General features: G+C 42.5%; 1 protein-coding gene across 1 annotated transcript in view; it reads left to right on the forward strand.

Annotated features, from left to right (window-relative positions):
* The window catches only part of hwt (heavyweight), a 78,774-nt gene that overhangs the window by 180 nt on the left and 57,698 nt on the right, over positions 1-20,896 (forward strand). Inside the window, exons 2-4 of the mRNA XM_064684572.1 lie at positions 1,459-2,283; positions 3,498-3,860; positions 6,501-6,657. Coding sequence (XP_064540642.1) covers positions 1,838-2,283; positions 3,498-3,860; positions 6,501-6,657 — 966 coding nt within the window. The 5' untranslated portion in view covers positions 1,459-1,837. The remainder of the gene's footprint in view (positions 1-1,458; positions 2,284-3,497; positions 3,861-6,500; positions 6,658-20,896) is intronic.

Raw genomic sequence — 20,896 nt, forward strand, 5'->3', positions numbered from 1 at the left:
TGACTTTGCCAACGCGCTCTCTCGCAAGGAATTCCGTTACAGCGTCAAGCGCAAATTGTTTGTGTTATACACAGGACGTGGCAGCATACAATAACAACAACAACAACAACGACAACAACGACGACGCCAGCGACGGCTTGCGCCCACGCACGGCAGAGCGAAAAGCGAGAGCGAGAGAGAGCGCACTTGGACAGCTCCTGTTTGTGCAGGCACAGTGGCGCAAATTGCTTAATTTACTCTGTTTTTCTTTGTATTATTTTTTGCTAAACGTCTGTTGATCACCAATTTATTCATAATTGCTCTTTCCCAGACTCGCCAGTCGCTCTCATTGCTTATTAGGCACATAGAGCTGCAATTTCTCTCGCGAGCTTAAGCTCTTAAATACTCTATGAAGGCTTGCCTAGGTTTAAGCCCCTTAATGAAAATTTCACAAAAGCTCACCCGTTCTCTTTGCCGGATTCCATGTTCGAAGTTCAGTTCCTCACTTTATGGCCTCACTTAATATTCAAGCGTGTCCTTCAAGATTTTAACGGCAAGACTCCAATAAATATGCTTAACTAGCTATTTTTAGCTAGCTAGCTCTAAAATTAAAGCTGTGCTTGCCTTGCATTCACTTATTTCCTTGAGTTTTTAAACCGCTCTCTTAAGCCCTCTTAATTACCAGTCTTCAATTAGCTTTTACAGCTGCAAAGTGCAGCTTTAGCCCACTGTGCTTGCATAGAGAGCTCTAGCATAGAATTGTAAGCAGCAGCAGCAGCAGCAGCGCAGCAGCAGCAGCAACAACAGCTTGGCGACAACAAATGCGGCGCTTTGGGTTGCCAACGCGACGGTAAACTCTCCTGTTTTACTTTCCTGCTATGCCCGTGTGTGTGTGTGTGTTGGCGATGGCGTTTTTTTGCGCTCTCCGCTCATTACTAACGCAAAATTAGACAAAACGTGAAATGTGTGTCGTCGCCGTCGCCGTCGCCGTCGCTGACGCCGTCTTCGTTGTGATACTCATCTTCGCAGTTTCAGTTGTCGCTGTTGCTTTTCGCTGCTGCTAATTGCTGCTATTTATTTCACTTTTTTTTAAGTGAAAAGTTATCCAGTTCAAAAGAAAACAAAAAAAAAAATAAATTGAATAAAATAGAGCTGTGCATGCAGCTAGTTAGTTTGTGTGTGTGAGTGGGAGTGTGTGCGTGTGTCTGTATGCGCCTCGCTCAATTGCTCTCTGCAATTCACAATTCATTTTCATTCACAAGTGCAGTAGGAGCAACAACAAAAACAAAAACAAAAACAAAAACGACAATAACAATGGCGCGACTTAACGAAATGAGTGAAGCGCGTGCTTAACCTAAAATTGTATGACAAAAGTTTTCGCACACACACATATAAAGCGCCGTTATGCTCTGTATGTGTGTGTGTGTGTTTGGTTAAACTCAATTCATGCTCTTTGTTTTCTGCTTCCGCAATCCACAGTCAACAACAGCAATAACTAATAACAAAACAACAACAATAATGCATAGTTCCTGCTGAGTAGCTTTTTGTTATTGTGTGCGTGCGTGCGTGTGTGTGTGTGTGTGTGTGTGTCTGTGTGTGTGCAGGCATGACGCGGCTGCTGCACAGCGCCACAGCTGACAAACCAACAGCCAAACACTGCCACCCCGCAACAATAAAACCACAACAACAACAACAACAACAGCAACAATAACTTCCACTACAGCTCCTAGCTCCTGCCCAGAGCCGCCCCCAGTAGCTAGTAAAAATTGCATAGTTCAAGAAAAAACAACAACAAAAAAAAAGCGAAAATTTATAAAAATAGAAAAATAACAGAAACATCCGCACAAAATCCGACGCCATGGAACGCATGTGGCGCAAAGTGAATCACAGCCTGCGCAACAGCAAATCCCAATCCCATTCGCAGTCGCAGTCGCAGCCGAGCAATTCGGTTGCCGTCGCTGCCGGCGCCGCTGCTGCCGGCGCCGCAACGCCGCAGTCGAGCGACACCATCAGCTCGGCGGGCGGCTTTGGGGATGCGCAGCTTGTGGTCGCCGTACAGGGTCTGCCCTGCGCCAGCGCCAGCGGCAGCGCAGCCGGCGGCAGCAATGCGACCGGGCGACGTTTGGCCAGCAGCGGCCAACCGCCGTCCAACTGCCACAAATCGCTTAGCCAACATGTGCTGCAAACGCGCACCGCCTCCTCGGAGCGTCGGCGGCGGCGTCGACGCAAAAGCCGACCGCGTCGCAGCGGCGGCATGGCCAGTGTGACCAGCTGTGTGGGCGATGCCGGTGGCGATAACATGTCGTAAGTACAGCCACATTTTTTAATACCAATTATTGTCCATTTAGCATAACCAAATCTTAAATAAAACAACTAGATTTGGCTAGCAAGGAAGCCGGTTCAAATCCAGTAGCTCATCTAAACCGAACCATATTATAAATTTGAGAAGATGCTTAGATAAAGCGACAAATTCATACATACATTTATACACATCTCTATATATAAAACTGGTTGCCCTGACTGACAGACTGATTAATGATCAACGCAACCCCCCTTATCGTGAGAGCTACGAAGCTGAAATTTGCTGAAAATGGTACCCTCAAATATCCTATATAGACATAAGTCAAAATTTCCCACCCCCGTAACTCGGTCAAATCTCATTAGATTTTAACGAGGTTTGTCTTTTTGTTCATGGTTTGGGCTCTAGATCAATTTGGCATCTAAATCTGGCAACATTATTCTTGGTCGAAATTCTTGTAAAAATTTTACCCTCAAATATCTTATATAGACATAGGCCAAAATTGCCCACCCCCGTAACTCGGTCAAATCTCATTAGATTTTAACGAGATTTGGCTTTTTGTTCATGGTTTGGCCTCTAGATCAATTTGGCATCTAAATCTGGCAACATTATTCTTGGTCAAAATTCATGTAAAAATTTTACCCTCAAATATCGTATATAGACATAAGTCAAAATTTCCCACTTCCATATCTCGGCCAAATCTCATCCGATTTTTACGCGGATTGGCTCTTTGTTCATGGTTTGGCCTCTAGATCAATTTGGCATCTAAATCTGGCAACATTATTCTTGGTCAAAGTTCATGTATAAATGGTACCCTCAAATATCGTATATAGACATAGGTCAATATTTCCCACCCCCATAACTCGGTCATATCTTTTTGTTCATGGTTTGGCCTCTAAATCGATTTGGCAACAATATTCTTGTTGTTAGGCTTTGTTCCATTTGCTTCAAACTAAGTTTTAAAGCTCTACGTAAGAACCTAACGAATACGTCTTGCCGCGATTTGGGGAATTTCGCGGAAAACTGTTGTATGAAAGGTTTATTTCCGATCGGTTTCGAACTCATTTCCAAAGATTTTTGAGATCATTTATTTGATACGTACAACGGGCAAGGCCGGGATATAAGTATATTTTAATAATAGCAAGATTTTAACAATAATTTGACTTTTAACTTTAGCCTTTACTTTAACGTCAGCTTTAACATGAACTCCTGCTTGCAGTTCCTCTGGTGGCTTCTACACGCTGAAGGAGCACCATCAGCACTATCGACATGGCCATGGGCATCATGGCAGCGGCACCGTGTCCACATCGCATCGACTGCTTGCCAGCTCGGCGCCCAGCGGCACCGTCATGATGTATCCGAATGCACAGCGTGCTCCAGTGCTGGCAGCGGGCGTTAATCCAGCAGCAGCAGCAGCAGCAGCAGTGGCGGGAGGAGGTGCGGGAGCAGCTGCGGGTGCTGCACAAACAGCAGCAGCAACGGCGCCGGACATCTCGTTGAGACAGCGGGCGGTTGCCAAGCTGCGCATGTTCAACTTTCACCTGAACTGGGATCTGCACATGACGCACTGCAAGCCCTGCGGGTAAGTGCCCAACCGAAGGTTGACTTCGGGATCAAGTTGTAGTTGAAGTTGCAGTTGCAAGTGGCCAAGTGGCCAAGTGGCCGACACTTGAGCCTACTCCAGTGGCTTGTGGCTTTTGTTGGGCGTCGAGTTTTAGCCTTTTGTTTTACCCAGTACCCATAAAACGAGTACAAAGGGTATATTGAAGTTGTGCACATCCATAAAGTAGGAAGAAGAAATTGTCTTCGAAATCGTTAAGTCATATATCTTCTTGATCAGCGGAACACTCAAGTCCGTCTCCCTTTTTTCTCTCCCCACAGAGAGAGAGAGAGAGAGAGAGAGAGAGAGAGAGCTTGAATAAAAACTTCATTAGTCATTTAGGCAGATACGAATTTTCATTAATTACCCATTCAGTTCTTCCTAAATCGATAAATATCGATTTTCGATTAACCTTTTTTAAAAACATATTTCAAAACTTTTGATACTTCGTTTCAGTTCAAGCGTACACAAGTCACGATTATTTAGATTTTGGAAAACTTCGATAAACTTTGGTTAGCAATCTTGGTTTTTTGGATATTAACGATAAATATCGATTGCCTACCAATTTATCGATTTGTAGATTTGTTAAGCTAGGCATGTCCGATTTTCTATTACTTTTTGTAAATTAAGTTTATTTGATTCTTATCGATAGCTTTTGAATTAATATTGATCGGTTTTGATCGCTTCCATTTTGTCTCAAATTCTAAAGCTTAAGCCGCACACAAAATGAAGTCTATACATGCTCTAATCTCAAAAGCAGAGCAGCTTTAGGTTTGCGATAAATTCGATAAATATCGATGCTTAATCCGACTTACTTGGGTAGAGCTCGAAAATGTTGGGATCGTGTCTTAGAACTACGAATACTTTTCACGGCTATCCGAAGCTGGGTACAGGATATTTCCTAATTGGGCTCTATCGACTCTGTGCTGGACCCAGGGTCTTTTAATTTAGGTAATTTTCAACTCTCCCAACTGCGTACAGGGTATTTCAATGTCGAGCCCTTGCGATTTCTGGCTAGGTTCTTCTGACTTCTCGATTCAGTGCTGGGTACAAAGTAATTTCCTGTCATGTATTTTCGACTCGGGCATGGTTAGAGGGTGTCCTTCTGTCTAAGCTACATACAGGGTATCTTCTTATTGGGCACACTCGGCTTCTTGTCGGCCGCTCTGGAAACCCTTCTCGATTCAGTTCTGCGTACAGAATATCTTGAAGTCCAGATCTCTTGAGCCTCAGCGAGTCGCTCTGGACTTGGAGCTGGCTACAGGGTATCTCGCAGTTGAGCACTTCCGCTTAGAGCACTCTCACCTGAGTCAAACGCTTTCGCCTCGTCTGAAGACGGACTCTGGAGTCGGTGAGTCGGTTAGTTGGTTTCATTGAAGCGCTGCGAGGGCGGGCGCCTGGCTGAGGGGGCGGGGTCATTCGTTGAATGAACCCAAATGCAAACGCAAAACTGGGTCGACGACATTTTCCGTGTTGGCAACTTTAAATGTTGCGGCTTTAACCCGACACCAGGTCGACAGAGAATCTCCCTCTCTCTCTCGCCCTCTCTCGCCCTCTCTACCTCTATTTTTTTCGGCCTCCGTCCCAAATGTGTCAAATTTTAATGAAGCGCTGCCTAACGAGCTTCTTGCCAGGTGCTGGCACCAAAGCGTGCGAACGGATGGCCCGGCGGGGCTGGAGGTTGAGGGGAGGGGGGGAGGAGGGGGGAGGGGGGCAATGACAAGCTTTGGGCCCGTGCTGACAAGTAATATCCAGCGGCTGAGTTAATGATGTGACACATTCGGAAGGGGGGGGAGGTAGGCCAAAAAAAAAAAAAACCAGCTCAAAACTGTAAACTTTGGGCATATGATTAAGATAGAAGGCGGAACGAAAGGGGGCAGTGGGCGGGTTGTCTGAAATGTGATATGCCTATTAAGGTTAGGGTGGTTTTTGCAATGGACTGAAACTATGAGTACTCAAGTCGAGGATTATTCAAAATATTACAGAAATTCCTACGTATTATGCTCTTCCATGAGAACTAGACTAGACTACAATTACCTGTTTCAGGAATCATAGCCCATCTTTAAATCTGATTCTATTTGATGAGAATTAGTTTTAAACTAAATACTTTGGAAAATAAATAAAGTGTCTTAGGTGCCCAAATGAGGTTAGGTAAATGTTAGGTTAGGGCTAGGTTGAGTTTAGGTTTTGCGCAAAATATATCGACCAATAAAAATATATCGATCAATAAGATATATATCAATTAATATCAAATATATCGATTAATAACAAATATATCGATTAATAAAAAAATATGTCGATCAATAGCAAATATATCGATATCAATCATTAAAAAATATGCCGATCAATAAAAAAATATATATCGATAAATAAAATATATGTTTATCAACATGAAAATATATCAATCAATAAAATATATTTCGACCAATTCGGCTCAAATAAAAAAATGTATCGATCAACAACAAATATATCGAACAATCGAAAACATATATCGATCATTCAAAAAACAAACAAACATCAAAAGAAATCGTCTTTTTACAATTGTCCTTTGCTTATCATAATAACAAGAAAACCCCCCCCCCACTCCACCCCTTCCCCCCTCTGTTCTCTTCTATTTGCTAGCCCCCGTTTGAGCGGAAGTGGAAACATAATCACGCGTCGCCTGTGCCGCAATCGTAGACGCGAGGACAATGAGCTCTATCGCTCGAATAGCTTCAAGTTTGAGCGTTTCGAGCGCAAGGAGTGCCTCGAGGAGCTCTCTAGCACATTGCAGAAGCAGGTGAGTACAGTTGTGCCCAAAAGCCATTGACCGTTTATCTCGGAGAGGGAGAGGGCGAGGGCGAGGGCGAGGCAGAGAGAGAGGGAGGGAGGGCGGACGCAGCTGGCGGGGGGGGGGGGGGGGGGCGTATAAACAATTAGTGTAGCCCACGAGGGTTGCGTAATTTATGCGTGCCTGGACCCGGGCTCGCAACACCTTGCCACATGTTGCATGCTGCTGCTGCTGCTGCCGCTGTCTTTTTTTTCTTGGCGGGCCATCCATCAGCTTGCGCAATTTATGCGCATAGATTACAACTAATTGAAGTGTCGAAGAGCTGACCCCAAGCCCAACCCCCGCCCACTAATTAGAAAGTACCCCCCGCCTCCGCCTCCATTTGCCCTGCTGCAGCTCAATGAAGCATCACTGAGAAAAATTGCATTTAGGTGGACGGGGGCGGGGGCGGGGGTCGTGGGCTCTGTGCCGCAGGTGGCGCTGTCTGAAACTTGTTTGGCCAAAGTTCGTCGGGCTGCTGCGGGCGCCCGCACAGCGGGGGAGGGGAATCTAATTAATGGCGCGCAACAAATTGAATTTTAATTGAGCGTCGAATTTGATTTGCCCCTCAAGTTCTGCTCCTGCCGGCCATCTCGAGGTGTCTGCAGCCCGACTCTGTTCGACTCTGGATGGCTCGGGCCACAGCTGATAATCAAGTTAAATACATTTTTGGGCATTGGCTTTGGCCATGTTAGACAGTGCTGCCAATTTAAGCCAAAGGCCAGAGCATTGCACTCAAATTTTGACTAGCAAATAATGCCGAGAGAAACAATTCTCTAAAATTGTCAGCATTTTTGTGATAGTGAAACTTCTAAATGTTGACTTTGATGAAAATATCTTGACAGAACAGAATATTTTGCCACACGAAAACTCATCTTTCGACCGATTATTCCTCAAAAGTAGTGCAATCTTGATAAGACTTGGCTCATAAATAAACAGCGTAGTTTAAATGAGTTAATGTCGGTTGGCCAAGACATCTCGATAAACAAAAAAGTATTCCATACACGAACTTACTTATCGAGGGAACTTATTTGAATTAACTTTATCTTAAGCTTTTAATATTGGAATGTAAATTAAAAAAAATATATATATAGAATATTAAGTATACGCATTTGTAGACATATGGCAGATGTGTGATAAATTCACACAATATTACAAAACTCTTAGACCTAATTCTGGCCCAAATAAAACAGCTTTTGTTATCTCAATGGGAATCTAATATGTTGACAGTCTCAGTATAGACACAAGCATGTTGGCAGTTCCATTATAAGTAAACAGAAACAACTTGCCAGTCCCAAAAAAAAAAAACACCAACACCTTAGCTGTCTCGGAAAGAAGCAATCTAGTTGGCAGCCCCAATAAATGCGCCGAATGTCTCAAAACAAAATCAAGTTGGTTGTTCCAATACGAAAAAGTTAATAGTCCCAATTAAAAGTCAGGGAATCCCCAGTAAATACGAAACAAGTTGCCAGCTCACAAAAAAGTTCCACGCTTTGGACGGCTCAATAAAAATGCAACCAGTTGGCAGTTCCATTATAAAAATTAAAAGAATTGCCAGTCCCAAAGAAGTGCAACATTTCTGATGTCTATGTTAGACGCAGCCTAGTTGGCTGTCCCAATAAAAGTGTCAAATGTTTTATGTGAAAAATCAACAAGTGTATAGCTCCAATACAGAAATACAACAAGTTGGCAGTCCTCTTCATAAATCAAAAGTCTGGCAGTCCCAATAAAATACGAAAAAACAAGTTGGCAGTTGATTAAAAATATGTAACCAGGCGCAAAAAAGTGCAACATTTCTGGCAGTACCAATACAACTGTCAAATATCTCAATGGAAAATCAACAAGTTGGCAGTTCCAAACAAAGAAGCCCAAGAAGTTGGCAGGCCTCTGCATAAATCAACAGTCTGGCAGTCCCAATAGAATACGAATAAAGTTGACAGTCCCAACAAAATCCATAAGTTGGCAGTTCCAATATTAAAGTCAATAAGACAACAAGTTGGCAGTGCTATTCGGAAATCAACGTCAGGCAGTCCCAATAAAATACCAAAAATTCCCACAAAAGTGCAACAAGTTGGCAGGTCCATTATAAGAAGAAACAAAACAAGTTGCCAGCCCAAAAAAAGTGCAAAACTTTTGCTGTCTTCGTTGAAAGCAGCCCAGTTGGCAGGCCCAATAAAACAGTCAAGTGTGTCAATAAAAGTTCAACAAGTTGGCAATTCCAATCAAGAAACCCAACAAGTTGGCAGTCCCGCTAAGCCCTTAGGCTTCGTGCAGTCGTGAGAGGCGTGGCGTCTAATGTAATTCAATTTTTAAAGTACTTGCCGCTTGTTGCCGTGGCAACCCGTGGCCCCATGTTTGCTGTTTGCGTGCTTGCGCCTTGAATTGGCAACAAGCACCTGTCCGCCCCCCCCCCCCCCCTCCCTTGCCCTGCCAGCAAATGACAGGCAGCCATTTATCAGAGGAAATGTTTGAAGTGTGCTGCGGTTCGCTCGGCGAAGCACTTGAAAATTGTTGTCGCCGGCATTCGCAACAACTGTCAGCTGTCCGGCTCGATAAGCTGCAGCGACGACGACCACGACCACGACCAGCCCCGCCCCCAAATCCTGTTGTGCGGCCAAATCATCTGCAACATTTGCACCTTTACAGCGTGGGCAGTCGCTCTGATAAATAAATGAGGTACACAACTTTCCTCCACCCCCGCAACACGGCAAAAAGAACGCAACCTGGCAAAGTTCACAGATTTTGTTGGGCATTCGCCTGGAAACTGTCGGGACGCAGCTCCCCGTTGCCAGTTTCGCTCCCAGTTTCAGTTTCAGTTTCAGTTTCAGCTTCCGCTCCATTAACAGCTTCATCTTCGCTTAGATTTATGTTCGCTGCGCCGCCCAGTGACATGACATGTCTCACCTGAGTCGCAACTGTCTTGTCCGACCTGCCACCCGCTAATCATGCCAAAGTGCCTGCCGCAAACGTGTCTGCCAAACTTTTTGCTGCACCAACCAACCAACCAACCAACCAACCCAGCCCACTTGTGGCCTGTCGCTGTCAATTTGATTTCCCAGCTAAGGAGAAGTAAAAATAATGCGACGCCAAGACAAATGGCATTGAAATTTTCTTTGGCAGCTTAAGTAGTTAGCAAATGCACTCGAAAGCCCCAAAACCCCAAAAGGTCCGCTCCCCTCTGAGACGCTCGAAAAAAAATGCTCCTCCATAAAGTTACATCTATGCATATGCTAAGTTTTTTGTTTGTTATGAATATTACGTTTATCATAATATCGTTAATCTTTCGCTGAACCTGTAGTTAGACAACGTTGAAATATTCCTTAACTGCCTTTCACATAAGAGAGTTACCCTGTAAATGAGAAGCGAATTATCAGATGTTTGTTCATCGAATATTATAGATAATAATAATAATGGCAATAACAATAATGAGTTAAAGGCAGTCTCACAAAAGAGTGGAAGGGCGGGAGTGGCACTTCGACCGGAAGGTTCTACTGCGTCCGGGGTTTTATAAGGAGAGTGGGAAGTCGAGCTGGAGAAACCCTGACCAGAGCGGGGGAAACAAGCTCCTTGCCCAGATGCTTTCATCTATCCCATTTATTTTTTGGACTTTCATATTCATTTTGTCCTTCTCCAAGTCAAGCCTACAACAACCTTTGTCACATTGTTGATATTTGACTGTAGGTTGACCGTTCAGGCAGGCAAGCAGGCACTTATCTCTAGTTCTAGCAGGGGATCAATAGGCAACCTAGCTTGTCAAAGTCTACCGATTCCTGCCTGATCATTTCTTTGGTGTAGGCCCACGCCATTTTCCATAAGGTCTGGGGGAAAACCCGTCTGTTGCCAGAGGTCTGGCAAAGCCTTACTAAGTTGTGGGTCAAAAGCAGCTGAAGACCGTTTCAGCTGTCCGTTCGAGGTTATCCTGTGATAACGTTGTTTCCTCTTGAACCTCCTTTCACTTTATGCGGAACAAAAAAGATATCCATTCCGACAAATGTTAGATCCTGTTAAATAGAACACATATTTGATTGGACCCTGTATACCCTGTTAGACTCTGTCAAAGATATTTGGTTAGATGCTAAATAATATGATAGATAACTTAAATAATTATATCCCAAAGTCAAGTCGTTCTCACACTTTTCTTCCAGTCAGCGCCTTGTAGAACTACCTTGGGAACTTTTTACTGCTTTTACACATGTTCTTAACCTCTTTTTAGTCAACCTTCCTCTCTTCCATATGCACGATTCCCAACCTGTTAGTGCACATTTATTATTTAGACTATTTGGCATACATATAACCAAACAATTCATCTGACAGTGGCAAAGTCAGAGTAAATCGATTGTTAAGCAAAAAAGTTATTCAATAGCAAGAAAAGCCTTGGCCAAGAAATATTTACCTCCTGCCGTGGCCCAGTTGCCCAACCCTTTTATTTACTTTCATTCCGTATTTGTTTTTTCCCCCCAAATTCTGCTAGTTGGGCAGAACTCTTTTTGGCCTTTGCCTTTGCCACGTAAATTGTTTATTGTAATAAAGTTTTTCATTTGGGATTTGCCGACTTGTGATTTACCATTGAATATTGCTGGCTCGAAATGATTATGGCTGGAGAGCTAATTTCGACCGGGTCGAGGCTTTGTTTTGCTTCAACGCCCATTGCAAATGTAATTATTTTAAATGAAATTTCCTTCAATGCAACTGTTTAATAGAATTTTTGGGAAAATTGCATTTGAAACCAAATTTATTGCAAATTCAATTCAATTTGCGCCTTTATTTGTTGCGGCTACTGAAAGGTCCACAGCTTGGAATTGGGTTAGATAAATTGGTTTTTGTCGGCTTTTTGAATTGCAATTACGGTTAACTACTCTAAAACGAATCTGTAATAAAAGCTGAAATCCGGCTGAGTCGCTTAACTTGGAATACATAAGTTGCCCAGGTAACTAACTCGCCTTTAGATGACTTAAGACCTTGGGTTGGAGAGATCCATATATTATTCCATAGGTTTCTGGAACAACGGAAAATAGATCAGCTATAATCTCTATATATAAAACTGTTTCTCCTGACATTGGTCGAAATTTCCCACCCCACATAACTCGGTCAAATCTCATCAGATTTGCACGAGGTTTGGCTCTTAGTTCATTGTATGGCCTCTAGATCAATTTGGCATCTAAATCTGGCAAAGTTTTTTCTTGTTTTTTGGTTTTTTCCGATTTGCTTCAAACTCATTTTCATAGATCTGTGAGGGAATTTATTCCATACACTATATAATAAAAGCTGAAATCCTGCTGAGTCGCTTAACTTGGAATAGATAAGTTTTTTTTAGTTAGTTCACTTGTCTTGAGATGACTTAAGACCTCGGATTGGAGTGAACCATATAATGCTCCATTGGTTTCTGGAACAACGGAAGATAGATCAATTCCCTGCTGCATTACAATGTTCGTCTAACCTAAGCCAACCTAAACTCGCTTTGACATGTTATCTTTATCGCTACTTCAGTAATTACTCTTGCTCTCCACACACAGCTCGTATTTATTTAATTAATTTTCTTTTGTAAAAGGTGCTTTCAACCAGTGCCAGCTGTTAAAGGTCTTAAGACACTTGTAGGTGGCCTGGTTGAATTCATCAACGCAAGTTTTTCCAGGGAACACCAAATGGAAGACCTTAGATATAATATTTGGGATCCTTTAGGAATAGTGAATAGTTTTTGTGTAAGGGTTCCGTTGAAGAAGCAATTGGATCTTTGATGCAAAAAGAGTGCAATACCTAGGCATTTGGCAACACGTACAAGTGGAGGTCCTGAGACCTTTTGCCTCAGACCCTCTGTAGGTAAACTAATCAAAGGCCTAATCAGAGGTATTTTGGTTACCTTATACCTATGCCTAAGCAAGGGCTTGTTTGGACAGGGAAATTGTCTTTAGCTTCCTTATCCCAATGAATGCCAGCTCAAGCTTTATCAGGGAACACCAAATGGAAGTCCTGGGATGTCTTGCCTTGCGTCCTTTCAGAATAGAGGAAAGTGCTTTTCTTAGGGTTCGGTTGAAGGATTCATTGGATATTCAACATAAATAGAGTATGCTTTTCTTAGGGTTCGGTTGAAGGATTCATTGGATATTCAACATAAATAGAGTATGAGAGCGAAGCAACATTAAGTTAAGCTCCAGAGATTTGGTGTCTACACATGGAAGAATTTGGAATTTTGGAGATTGTGGTAAGACCTTGCCAAATGCCTAATCGGAAAAGGTCTGTGCTTGGGTATGGAAATGCCTTTTAGCCTAAACTGTATTTCCTGCTTTCCCAGCTGGCGGCCATTCTCTCGTTGTCCCACCCCCTTGCACTTAGAAGCTCAGTTCGTATTCAATTTTCCACACAACTTCGAACTGTCGACAGCCATTTGGTCGCCAGCTCTTTTGTGCTCCTATAATTTCCCATCATCATCATCAACATCATCGTCATCGTCATCGTCTAATGCGCTATCAGAGTGCTCTGTACCGCCCACCCATTACATTTGATGGCACAATTTTCAGCTATCCCCCTGCTGCCTGGTTTTTGTGCGCCCGCATCGACCTGTCCCGACCTGACACGGGCGCGTGTTGGCCAACAGAAAATTGCGCAGTGATCTGTGTGCTGGCAATCATTAGCCCGCGAAACAATCAGTCGAAATGTGCCCAAACATTCAACGAGCCCCAACTACGCGAACTTCTCCAAAACTCTGGCTGCTTATTCATGCAACAATTGTTGATTGCCTGCCCAACCAACCCCCACATTCAAGCACCCTCATTTGTTGTGCGAGTGTGCACAAGTGTATGTGTGCGTGTGTGTGTGTGAATTATTGTTGTTGGCTCATAACGAGAAATTGTGCTGTCAGTGGGACAATCGCTGAGATATGCCGTCGACCTTTGACCCACTGCAATGCGAGAAATTATTTAACTTACCCGCTAATCAACCCCGCTCCAACATCGAACATCCCACCCGCAGCTGGCTTAGACTCAAGTTTAGACCTAGTTAAATGTAATGCGCCATAAAACGAGTTAATTTCCGACGCCTCGCCAAAAGTTGTGTGTAGAGTATATTGCCATGAAGTGGCAACCGCTCGACGCCCCTGCCCCTACAGTGATGCCTCGCTACAAGTGGCTACAAATTTAATCAAACATTTCGCTCTGCCACACACTCAACCACACTCACACACACATATCTATCCTTGTAGAGGTGTGTGTAGTCTAACCTCATTCCATCCCTCACACCCTTGCCGCGCGCAGTCATTTCGCTTGGCGTTCTAAATAATTCATGTCGGCAACATCGTTCCTACGTCCTTTTGTGCCGGAATTTTGTACGTCCAACTTGTTGTAATACATTCAAATGAGCGCGCGTATGTGTGTGTGTCATATGGCCATGTATATTGTGTAAATCTCAAGTTGTTAAAAAAAAAGAAGAAGAATACAAAATATATGCAACGACGCAAAAAGAAAAGTTTTTCAAGTTTTCAGCTGCACTGTGCGCACAGTGCCCAAGAAGCGCTTTCAATTGCTTCAAATGACAAAGGAAGAGCCTTCTATGCGATTCTCAGTCGAATAAAAAAGTCAATTTATAGGCATCAAATTGTTTGGGTTGATGCATGCTGAAAAGCCCTTAGAGTGAAAGATCAAACGGGTTTTTATAGCTTATTTAAAGCTTTTGTGCGTTTCACTTACGCTTAAGCACTTAAAGCTCACAAAAAACTCGTTTAAAATTGAGGCAATGTACTTGTAATTGGCATTTTCTACGAGTTAAACACTTAAAGTTCATTAAAAGCTCTTTTAAAATTGAGTCAATACACTTGTAACTGGTTTTTTCTATAATTTAAGCACTAAAAGCTCCTTTAAAATAGAATCAAAGAACTCGTAACATTGTTTTTCTTTAACTTTTTCTTGGACTCGTGGAATTTAAAGCTCATTGAGTGCTGCAATTTATCCCACCTTACACTCAAACATTTAAAGTTTATAAAGCCTTGTGCTTGTGTGTAATTTTTAAGGAATAAAAGCTCTGTTGCTCTATGAACTTTCTCTTTATATTCAATAAAAGCTCCTGCTTTTTCCTTTAATTGAAAGAAAAGCTTTTGAAATTTGTATTTAGCTGAACCCAAATGCTTACGGCTTATTCGATGCCTTTTCAAGCGTAAAGCTCTATAAAAGATGCGCGTAAAGCTCCTTTTTCAAAAGCTTTTGTCTTTTAATACGATTTCCGTCTTTCTACTGCGCTGCTTCAGTGTGGCACGAGTTGCTGCTGATGTTTTCAGCTGCCACTGTAAACAATGCTTCACCTAGAGAGAGAGAGAGGGAGAAAGAGAGGTAAAGAGCGATAGAGAGAGGCAGAGTGAGAGAGAGAGAGAGAGAGAAAGGGAACTGAGAGTGAGAGTTGTGCTCGAGTCAACTTAAATATGCGTTTCACTTGTCTTGCGTATTATTTGGCGCATTAAATTTATGTGCGCAATTGTGCTGAGTTGTGTGAAACATCCCCACTCTATCCCCACCCTTTCGCACCCGCACTGCCCCTCCCTTCATTGTGAATGTGGCATAGCCCATTTGTGCGATTGTGAATGCGCTTATTATATGGCGCTGAGCTTGCTTTGTGCTGGTCTGTGCGCTGCTCTTGGGTTACCAGCTCGATTTCGAGTTGTGGATTTCGATGCGCGGCACCTTCTCGACAGTAGCCAAGGACTCGAAGGACTTTCCGCTGAGAAGCTGCGGGCTTCTTTCATTTTGGGGGTCCTTTGTGTGTTATTATTCAAAATCCAGTCAATAATACGATACGCGACGCTAATTTATTATACCAAAATGCGAAAAGGCGCATGCCGAATGCCACTTTCTAAATATTTCAAGAGAGCAGTTACAATTACAGCTGCCAAGCCCCCTGCCCCCCTGCCCCCCTACCCCCCTGCCCCCTTCCCGCCCGTCCCTTTACGACACCCAGATCCTGCCCGGGCGCCGGCTCCATGTGTGCGTCCTGGCGCCGTTTTCAATTTTATCCCTTTTATTGGCTTTGCATATTTTTTTCTCGCTACAGCTGCTTAAAATTCATACACAAATATTCCGACAGCACTCGCCTCTGCCACCAGAACCAGAACATTAGTTCCATTGCCTTGCCACATGCCACAGGCCCGGGCCAGCCCTTCCCCTTTTCATTTATGCTGTCTGGCTTGGCTGTTTTTCGCTTTCGTGTGCAAATTAGTTTATTGGAATTTCTTGTTTGCGTTTTACCCAGTCTCTGCTCCCCCCCTTGCCCCCCTTCAAGTTTTAGTTGCCTCTTCGATATCTGCGCTCACCATTTGCCTTGGTTTTTATAGCATATGTGTCCACTTACCGCAAGTCGTAAAACGCATTGGATTTGAGCTTTAATAGTTGCTTTTTATCGTGATTAAAAGCTTTCTCATTTGTAAGCTGATCGTATTTTATTGTCGCTCAGTTGCCAACTCGAGCTTTCAAGCCGAGCTTTTTAGTTGTATTAATCACACGACGTGAACCTAAGCTTCAAGCTTTTTGTTATATATTGGTCTAAGCTTTTGAGCTTTTGCTTTAATATTTGTAGGCACATTAAAGGTGAGCTTTAAGTCCTGCTAGACCTTTAAGCTTAAGCTGGGTAAACAAAGACGCCAGCTACGTTTGTTCGCATAGACTTTGTGGCGTTCGCTTTAGAGCTAAGCTTAATAGATCTAACGGCTAGTCCTGATCTACTGATCTACTAAACTTAACCGAGCTTTTGCGTGCAAAGCTCTCGCAAAAATAAGCTCAATAATAAGTCAAATGCTTAGCTTTCAGCTCAAACGCGATCAAAAATTCCAGTCATTATTCTACATGAGCTTTTAAGCTCACCTTGGCAAAAGCTTATTTATGCTATATTTAAAATGAGACACTATTCTGAGGGAATACATTGTGTGCACATTACACGAAACCTTTTCAACCGATTATAATAAGCTGTTATATTAAGGTGCTTGCCCCGAGAGCGTAAAAGCTCTTGAGCAATGCATATAAAACTATATACCAAAAGCTTTTGTCTTATTGACCAGGTTTTAAGTTTCGATTATTCAATAATTGTTCCTTATTTTCGTAATTCGTAAAAATTAAAGGAACGCTTGTTTTAAAACTTATTTTAAATAGTTTGCGCTCTCTTTTGTGCCATATTCGTAAACGTTTGCAATAAAATATGCTCTAAATTTATTTATTTGATATGCTTTAGTTTTTAATATAACCATTGTTTTACATTGTTTTACATAAGTTATGGATATTACGTGTTAGCTGTCAGACAGAGAATAGAGCTAAAAAGCTGAGCAAAAGCTCACACACACACACACACACACACACACACATAAATTTACTAACAAGGCTATTAAAGTTTAATGAAAATGAGGCGCAGTGGGGAAGGATGACGAGCAGAAGGAGGAGAAGGAGCTCAACAATGACTCACAGGCAGCCAGAGAGCAAAATAGTTAGAGATAGTTAGAGAGAGTGAGCGAGAGGGAGAGCGAGAGAGAGGGAGATGGATAGAAGCTGGGTGGTTGGTCCTGAAACATGGCAAGCTTTTGGGCGAGTGCGTGGAGCGGCGCGTTGTGCGTGCAACTGCCATATCAATAACAAACTAAAGTGTAGCCAAGACAGGTGCATGTGTGTGCGTGTGTGCGTGTGTGTGTCCTCGTGTGTGTGTGCTCGTGTGCGTATATAAACATCAACGCTAACTGACACGCCGCTAGGTGGCGCCCAACGCTGCAGCCGGCAAAGTTGACAGGCACGCAATTGCGTGCCAAATGCTCCATTTCCCATCTTCCATCTTCCATTTGCCACTGGCCCCAGCTCCCCAGAATTTTGCAAATTATTTGCACGTTTCTTGGCCTTAAGTTTTGCGTTGCGAAACTTTAAGCCATCGACTTCTATAAACTTCGTTTTCTTTGCGCTAATTTTGGCGTAGGCTTCCTTTTTTTCCCCCAACTTTCAGAAACTTTACACTTTTAAAGCACCTAAAGCTTCATTTGCTTTAACTTGTTAGCTGTTAAATGCTTGAAGCAATATTTCTCATAATAATATCTATTATCAAATTATCAGCAAAGCATCATTTAAAGTGATTGGAAGCTTAACTTTGAGCCAAGGATTCCTTGACTATTTTGCCACAGTCCCAACCTATTTTTCTTTTCTGATCATTATGAAATATTCAAAATCTAAATTTGTCATCAAAATGTGTGCACATACCAAAGGGCAGGGCTTTAACTCAAGTATATTCGTTTTTTTCTATTCTTCGGGAAATGGGCTGAGGTATTCAGATTGAAAAATATTGCTTATCTGTGTCTTTTATACGCGAGCCTATAAACAAAATTTGCAGTAGCTGGCTTTCATTAACTTCGAACTATGCTTAAAACTATCAAAATCGATATTTATCGATAACATGACAAATGCTATCAAAAGTATCAAAATCGATATTTATCGATAGTATGAGAAATGATATCAAAACCATAAAAATATATATGTATCGATAATATAAGAAAAGGGAGCAGATGCCGGAAAAAGATAAGCTTGTTCTACGTACTCGGCAATATATTTTTAAAATGTCATGTCTGTCGATTTTATAGTTTCTAAGACTGACAGAGAATATTTTGTACTTTTTAAGGTCAGGGAAGCTTTCTTCTGCCTGTTAACAGACTATTGTTGGGCTTAGGTTCGACTTTCTGATTCGGTTCGGGTCCAATTTGGTAGCTATAAAATGAAAGACGCTTGATTTGTATGTACTATTTGCCAACCATTAAAACCTAAAAGAATTGCTCAAAAAACAAGAGTTCGATATTGATTCTTATCGATTGCTTGGTTATCGATTATCGGAAACAAACTCGTACTGTGGTCTTCCTTCTACCTGTAAAATATATTTGCAACATGTTCAATGGGTTCAACGATTATTCTGCTCTGTTAAACTGTATTTAGGCCAACTTATTCAGGTGAAACTCTCGCTTTTAATTGCCCAGCTGCGTTTGAGAGCACACTTTAGATTCGTAAATTTACTACTCATTTTCAAGCGTTGGTGTTGCAAAGCGTTGCAATTGGAGTGTTGTCAAACACTTGACACTAAAAACTTCAAAATGCGTTTGGGCCAACGAAAAAGAAGCTCAAAGTTGTGTGTGTGTGTGTGTGTGTGTGTGGGTGGGTGGGGTGTGCGTGGGTGTGCTTAAGTTGCCCACCCTGCAGTCAACACTGCACAACACTACCGCCCTCCCCCCTTAGTCCCCCACTGCAGCGCCCAGACATGTTGAGGGTTGGTAAACGCGTTTTGCTCGAGGCGCAACGCAAATCCGTTTAAATTTATGGCGTGTCATTGTTTTGGCATAAAATTAAGTGAGTGCAGCGCACAAGGTGGGGTATTTTATATTCAATGGAGTGGATGGGGGAGGGGATTGGGGCAGGGCCAGGGGGCTGGGGGCGTACTCTGCTGATGAACATGTGTAACTTGTGTGTAGTTGAACATGCAGAGATATGCATGCAAATGATTGCCGACGACTGCAGCCCAAATGAGAGAAGGCGAACCAATGAAATTCAATAAGACGCGCTGCCTACTTGATGGCAGCTGGCCCCAGGGGCGTAGGGAGAGTGAGGGGGCCCCCCCCCTCAAGGGTTAAGAAGAGGCTGGTGTTGGTTAGGTGTCTGCACTCCCTAAAGGAGAAAATATAATTCATAAAATTCATAAGCGCCCCTTTAATTTATGAAGAGCCCAACTCCCAAAAACAGCCAGAAAATATTTGCCTCCCTCCCCTCGCCGCACATTCAACCAATGCCAAAAGGATGGCCCCGAGCGGCGCTGTGTAATTTTAATTAATGCGTCCGTCGTTTAACATAAACGTAATGCGAATACGAAATGAAAATAGTCAGAAAAAGAGAGAGAGAGAGAGAGAGAGAGACAGAGAGCGAGACAAAATGCGACGTTAAAAGAGCCCCAAACTTGGGAAAATGCTTAAGAAAAAAATCTATGACAAAAAACTTTGTCAGAGACAATGCTTAAAAACTTGACAGTCTCTCATTTTACTTTTCATTCATGTTTATATGCATCGAGAGGGTATTCGAATGTTGTCATGAATTGTGCAGTGCTTAGCAGAAGACACCTCCAAGCCCATTAAGTATATACATATATATATTCCAGATCAGACTAGTCGATATAGCCAAGTCCAAGTTTCTTTGCGAAGCAGTCTCTCAGTTGTAAAGCTATCTTGTTTTGAAACCTTGCATAGGTCTGACTTTCTGTTGCAGGTAGTTTTATGTTGCAACCGGCCGGATCGGATCACTATATCATATAGCTTTCATAGGAACGATCGATGGAAAAGAAGAGTCTTGAATAGGAATGCTTTTTTGTTTACCTAGATCATATATCATATCATAAATAAACTATATCATATGGCTGCCATAGGAACGATCGGTTGAATGTAACCTTCGTGTATGGGAAACTTGTTTGTTTCTCAGGATATCTTGACCAAACTCGGCATTAACTAAGTATTTAAAATATGCTGCTTTTATAGAGAAAGAAATCGCTCGAAAAATCAGTTTTTTTATGCCCAAATATTCTGTTTTCCGCGATATTTTCACCGAACTCAGTGTAAGGCAAATGTCTATAAGAGTATTCAAAGTTCGGTGTGCCGAAGATAATCCAACTCGTTCTCGTTGTATTTATGCATCGTGTACCAATGGAAATGCAAAAAAAAATAATTGCGTAGAATTGGGTAGACTGTAGAAGCTTTTTGGCATTCATCGAGAGTCTCGATGGGTTTTATTTGCCCAAACCACACTAATTGATCTCAGGATCTATAGAGATTGTAATTAAAAAATTTGTTATGCTCTCTGTCTCATTACCCAGGCTTACTGTACTTTGAAAAACCAAACATAAATCGCAGGATCTATAGGCATTTAGTTAAAAAAAAACTTGGTATTTGCATTTAAATTGAATTAAGAGCAATGAAATATGTATTAACTGCAGCGCTACAGGGTAACTGCGAGTCGAGCACACTGCTCAGCGCATCTGTACTTATTCTTCTTAGCTGCAATTGTCGCCGACATCTTTAAGTTCTTTTGCCCCCCACTTTGCTGCCGACTAAGTATGGTAAATGGCATGCTCTGTGGGGTCAGGGTAAGGGGTATATGGTATATGTTGTGGCTCGGTTTGTTATATATGGATACGTTGTATGATTAATGCCCCCAACAATGGCCAGAAAGTTGCCAGCAAA

The sequence above is a fragment of the Drosophila montana genome, unplaced genomic scaffold (assembly GCF_035044405.1).
Source record: "Drosophila montana isolate Dmon_TW-CO22-7 unplaced genomic scaffold, ASM3504440v1 contig_2781_1, whole genome shotgun sequence".
Taxonomy (NCBI): domain Eukaryota; kingdom Metazoa; phylum Arthropoda; class Insecta; order Diptera; family Drosophilidae; genus Drosophila; species Drosophila montana.